Source organism: Centruroides sculpturatus, unplaced genomic scaffold (assembly GCF_000671375.1).
Source record: "Centruroides sculpturatus isolate CEXI.00-Female unplaced genomic scaffold, Cexi_2.0 scaffold416, whole genome shotgun sequence".
Lineage (NCBI taxonomy): Eukaryota > Metazoa > Arthropoda > Arachnida > Scorpiones > Buthidae > Centruroides > Centruroides sculpturatus.
The window spans coordinates 244,474-250,473 of NW_019384756.1; the positions used below are offsets into that span (position 1 = coordinate 244,474).

The window sequence follows — 6,000 nt, forward strand, 5'->3', positions numbered from 1 at the left end:
ATATATATAAACTCTATATTATTGTATGCTAAAACAATGTAAACATTTAAATAACCTACGGTGTTTTTATTAACAATATCGTTTCTTTGATAAGTCCTTTCTAATCAAAGAAACAATATTTAAGTAGGCAAAGGACAACTTTTAGGCAAAAGAATAGAAAAATAGAATATATGTAATTTAGATTTTTGAATTGTAATTTTAAGTTTCGAATCTGAATGATTGCATATTTGCCTTTTACAACTTTTTGCTTTATAACGTAGTAATTATCCAAACGATAATTTTGCTGAATAAAATAAACGTTTATTTCCTTATTTTGTTTAATATATATTTAAAAGTATTGATGATAAAAATTTGTTCAATTTTTTAGCATGATTATATCTTATGTCGCATAATTAAAGAAAGAAGAGAAGAGTGCTCAACTTGTCCCATCTGCTTCTTTAATGGCACTCTTATTCTCTGCTATCGAACGTTATTCGAACGTTATAACATATATATATAAACAAAACTGACTATGAAAAATATAGTATTGCGCATTTAAGGGAAAATTTCATAACTAACAAGGTAAGATGCACGTTAAACAAAATACAGAAAACCAGGAGAGTAAGGCTTTAAGGGTTGTAAAATAGGAAAGGATATGCATAGACGCTCAAAAATGAACAAATTTAATTTTGTGACTACTTGACAAAATAATATTTATTTCAAAACTACAAGAATTAATTACACCAACTGTTGTTTGTGATATAAAAAAGCAAGAAACCGGGGCAAAACGGAACACTTTCTGCTTATTACTTAAATATGATCACTGATAAAATTACACTATTCTTTATTTTGCTTCATGTGAATATTACTTATCGAAATTAATCGTATTGCACGTAGAACATTCGCTTGAAAAAATTTAAAAGATCAAGTAAAACTTTTTTTACTTAACTGAAAAATTCACAACTTAGAATAGCATCTTCATTGTTACTGCTTACTCCAGCAAATGAAACGGGCAGTTCTGGCAAACGATCCACCCTGGACGTTTGATTGTTAGTCCGTGTTAGAAACTGAAGAATATAATATAAATACGCAAATCTCCAGTTCAAAGTGCGATATTAAAGATATAGACGTGCGTTTAAAACTTAACATTAGCGAGGTTGAGGCCGAAGTTTTAAACGCAAAAACGTGTACGTCTGACGTTCAGCGCCGCTTTCCTGTAAGCATAGAAGTTTGACAATGATGTTTGGAATGTCGAACATGATTCCACTGACTATCCAAACATCATTGTCAAACTTCTAGGCTTACAGAAAAGCGGCGCTGAACGTCCGACGTATACGTTTTCGCGTTTAAAACTTCGGCCTCAACCTCGCTATTAACCTGTTTGACTTATCGCGAGAATAAGAATCAGTAAACTTATATATTGCTGGGAAAAGGAATGAATTCTATTCAGTACGGGGTACCAACTTACAATGACCTGGATAGTGCAAAATACGCTGTAGAGTTTATGAAGTTCTTGAAGTTCCCGATAGTTTGCACCACCCGCTGACCAAAAAATATAGGAAGTTCTGTTCTGCCCGGTTTTCTCTATATGGTACTATATTGTTGATTGATTGATTAATGGCACACATTATAGGTAGCAGCGGATCTACCGATTGATATGCTACGTGCCCCTGCAAAATCATGCCCATTATAGGGGAGTATGACCCTCAATATGGTGGACCAGCATGGCTGAAGGATGGGTAATGATGTTACAAATCATTGTCCATGGTAATTATGGTATCTTTATCGAGTTTGAATTCAGAGCCTCAACTGTGGCCGCTACTATACTCAAGACCGTTGAGAAGGAGGAGCTGTGGATTTTTCCAGGATCTTGGGACTAATGATTCCTTACTTCTGTAAAATTGATGTTATTTTTACTAACAGAAAATGAAATCTTTAAAACTGCTTTTCATTCGTTCAAAAAAAAAGGGGGACCTCTCCACCCGAGTCCCATATAAACTCTCGACGGCCCTGACTGTACCCCGAGCCCATCAGTGGCCAAGCGGTCTTCGTACCCTGAACACTGGGAGTTCGGTCGTGTGTACCCCGAGCACACCAGTGGCCAAGCGGTCTTCGTACCCTGAACACTGGGAGTTCGGTCGTGGGTTCGCGCCTCGCTCGGACGGGCTGGCCGCGTGGAGTTTTCCAGGTTTTCTCCACATCAGTAATGCCCAAATAGGGGCCAGTTTCCCTTAAAAAGACCTCTCGGAAGACATCCCCCTAGGCAGATCGCCCGAGTGTTGCGTTGCCTTAACTTAACCTGACTGTACTGTACAAAAATACATTTCATTTCATGAGATCCGATATGGATTTATTCATTTACTTTCTCACTTAAAGTGTATATTGTTTAATTCCTATAGTATTTAACACTTAAAATTAACATTACAGAAAATCATGTCAAGAACAAATACGATAGACATTACACAGTTAAAACACTACTAAGGTATTTTATAAATAATAATTGATTCTTAACGCAATCGAATTTATGGATTGACGTCATTGACTCAATTTTCTAATGACATTTCGTGAGGCGAGCGCACCTAGCCATTGCTTGTTTGTCCATTTTGATCATTTATATACATTATTTTTATGTACTTCGAAGTGTTTTTAATAAAGATTTTATTTTTAATTATAGATTATAATTTATATCTCATTTAGCCAACAGGATTTGCTTCTCACGATCAATGTAAAACATAGAATTTGCATCAATCAGCGAATTTTTTCCCTTTTCGTTTGAATCTCTCGAGTGAAATTGAAACACTTGGATTTAATTTTATCCGGAAACTATTTTAACCGTAGCATTAATTTATCTTCCCAGTTAAATCAATAGAATTGCTCTGTTAGAGCATAATTGAACAGTGCTTTGTTCAATAATTGATTCGCTTCTATGACATCATTTGCCGTATAAATGGCAAAATTCTTATTCTAATTTAATTTCTAAACTTTTATTAGAAAAAAATACAATTAAAATAAATAAATAAATATTATATTATATATACAGTGCGTTAAGTGAAGTGTAACAGATGCACAGGTATAGATAATGTCTAGTTCAGGGGTGGCCAACAGTTTTTGTTCCCGGGCCAAATTGGAAAGCAAACTTTTTTCACGGGGCCGAACCAGAGGCTGCCCTAGGAAGATTTTGAGATGGTGCGAGATCTCATTGTGGTGTCACCCCGTAGAGACTGAATTGTAGATAGAGATTACAGATACATTTTTCACATTATCATGTTTTATCAACACTCTACGCTGTACTTACGAAATTTGTAATGGAGGGTTAACTCTAAACACACAGTGAGTTCTTGACCTTTTTTTTAGGCGTCAGAACTTTTCATCGAGTTATTCGGACTTGAGTACCTAATATTGAAAGATTGATCGCAGGCCACATAAATTCATTAGACGGGCTGTATGTTGGCCATGCCTGGTCTAATTAATGCTTATTTTTTAAACAGAAACTTAAGAAATTCAGCGATAATTTTTAATTCTTGTCAACATTTAACTAACACAAAATTAATTTTTATACATTAAAATATATAAAAATTTCTGAAAACATGCATTAAAACTTGTCAAATTAATAATAACTATAATTAATCTCTCAAGTTAGATCTATATAATTAGCCAATTAATATATGTATATATTTACCTGTTCCTTTTCTACAGGGTTATGCAGTTCATCAAGAGTAGGTCTACCGAGATTCTTACCAAAGGATAAACTATTTCTATAATTAGCATCGCACGGTGATGCCTCGTAGGTGTAATAAGGAGCATTGATAAAAGTTTCACTTCCAAAAATCGAATCCCTCTTACTCCTGTTATCGGGAGTTAATTCATCTTTCATCAAATAATTATCGTAACTGGGAGTAACTTTCTGATAGCAAGTGGGATCGGTCGTTTGAAGTTCGTAGGTAATTTGGGGATGAAAGGAGATCTGCTCTTGCTTCGACATATTGCTGTCGTGTTATTAACAATTTAGCATTATTTTAAAACCTAGTAAATAGGCTTATTGAAGAGATTTCAACATAGCACTGACTTTTAAAAAATCCAACCATCGATACGGGTTATGATTCTACCAATAGGAACACGAGTTACTTTGTTTTCAGTTGACATCGACGTTATATTACTGATTATTCTATAATAATTAGCTTCTACGACAAATAAATCGCTTAATTAATCTGCAATGTATAAAACATTAAAATCAATTTTTTAAAAAAACTAATATTCTGTTTGAATTTTAAAACAGTATTTTGTGTGGAGAGAAGTTAGGAAAAAATTGCTTTATAATTTAATCGTGAATTAAAAAAATTAAATAGATAAAATGTTAAATATATATCGATATATCATCACAAATACTTATTATTTTAATTTTAAATAGTGCTTAATAATTAATTAAATTATTTAATTAAAAAATAACTTTTTGGTTCCTTAAAGTCTGAGAAAGAATAAATCTCTTTCTTAATTCATTGCAATTTGTATGAGAAAAATTCNGACCAATCAGTGGCTGTACTTTCAAAAAGCCAACGGCCACTTTCAACCATCTGTCGATGACCGTTACGACTAAAAAAAACTTCGATAGGTCTTACTTTCAGGGGGAGGTCTTATATTTCGCAATTCAGCAAAATCTGTGCTAGGTCTTATTTTCTGCGGATGTCTTATTTTCGGGGAAACACGGTATTTCTTGGCACCCCTGAAGAGTCATTACGGCAACCTGGTTGAAAATCATGGAATTTTTTGGACACGTGTTCAAACAAATTCGCGGAATATTAGCGTGCCGGATTATTATCGAATAATTATAGATGTTTCGTACGATGCCGGATTATCGAGTACACGATTAACAAACTTACTATACAAGTCTATACATAATTATTGTGCCAGATAATTCAACATGATTTATACAGTAGAGGTCGTTTATCCGAAAGCCGATCAACCGAAACGTCCGTTAACGGAAAGCGTTCCAGTCGGACTGTGTTGTGTTGAATCGAACGTTTTTGATACTAGATAATTTTTTTGTTTTTATATTTTTCAATACATTTATTTTGTTTGTACAAAATAAAGAAATCATTTTTAACTATACAATAGCCACGATTATTATTTTAAAAAATTTACGTTAGGCTTAACATTGACGAAAATTCAACGCGAACGACACGCATAGGAGAAAAGTTTCAACATGGGATAGGTTAATATTTTTTTCATACATAATCGGTTATCCGAACAACCCCCGTCCCCAATTGATTCGGATAAACGACGCTCTACTGTATTGCATATCTTATTTAAAGAAATTGTTATTTTTTTAAATAATTCTAAATAAATGCTTGGAACCTCCGACGAAATCTCTAAGTAGAAAATATGAAAGGATATTTCAAAGGGCTTCAAAATTAGTTGCATTTAGGGCCCCTCAGAAAATATGTCAACTCATCAAGAAATATGTCATATATTAATTGTTTTCCACTGTAATAATGTAATAATGTAGTAACAATTGAAATTTTCATGAAATTAACTAAAATTAAAAAAAATACAGTAATTAGCATATTTTGTATATATTTTCTCTATACAATTTAACTATTTTATGATTCGAGAAGTATTTGTTTTATAGCCTAATCATTTTAAATTTTGAAGATAACTTTAGTCATAGCTTTTATAAAACTCTGTGCTCTACGGGCACTAAAACATCCTTTTTTCATGCCAATTATGGGTTTGCAAGGCCCACAATGGGGCAACAGAGTGGTTTGGGACCGGTTTCGATAATATCCGGTACGGACCACCCATAAAAATATTCAATATTTAAAAACTTATAAAACATAATTTAATGATAATTATAATTATTGTAAATAATTCAACTTACCAATCTGATACAGAATTTATTTCATTTTCTTCAGAAGATTCATGTTGATGTCATTCTTAGAGTTTCAAGGGTAAATATCTGTAAAGTCCTTGTTTTTGTCACAAATATAATTTTTTAAAATATATAGCCTATATTAACTTTATTAT

General features: G+C 32.9%; 1 protein-coding gene across 1 annotated transcript in view; it reads right to left on the bottom strand.

Moving 5' to 3' along the window:
- Nucleotides 1–4,008, bottom strand: part of LOC111628710 (solute carrier family 12 member 2-like) — a 47,456-nt gene extending 43,448 nt beyond the window's left edge. Inside the window, exon 1 of the mRNA XM_023372545.1 lies at nt 3,659–4,008. Coding sequence (XP_023228313.1) covers nt 3,659–3,961 — 303 coding nt within the window. The 5' untranslated portion in view covers nt 3,962–4,008. The remainder of the gene's footprint in view (nt 1–3,658) is intronic.
- Nucleotides 4,009–6,000: the final 1,992 nt, after the last annotated feature.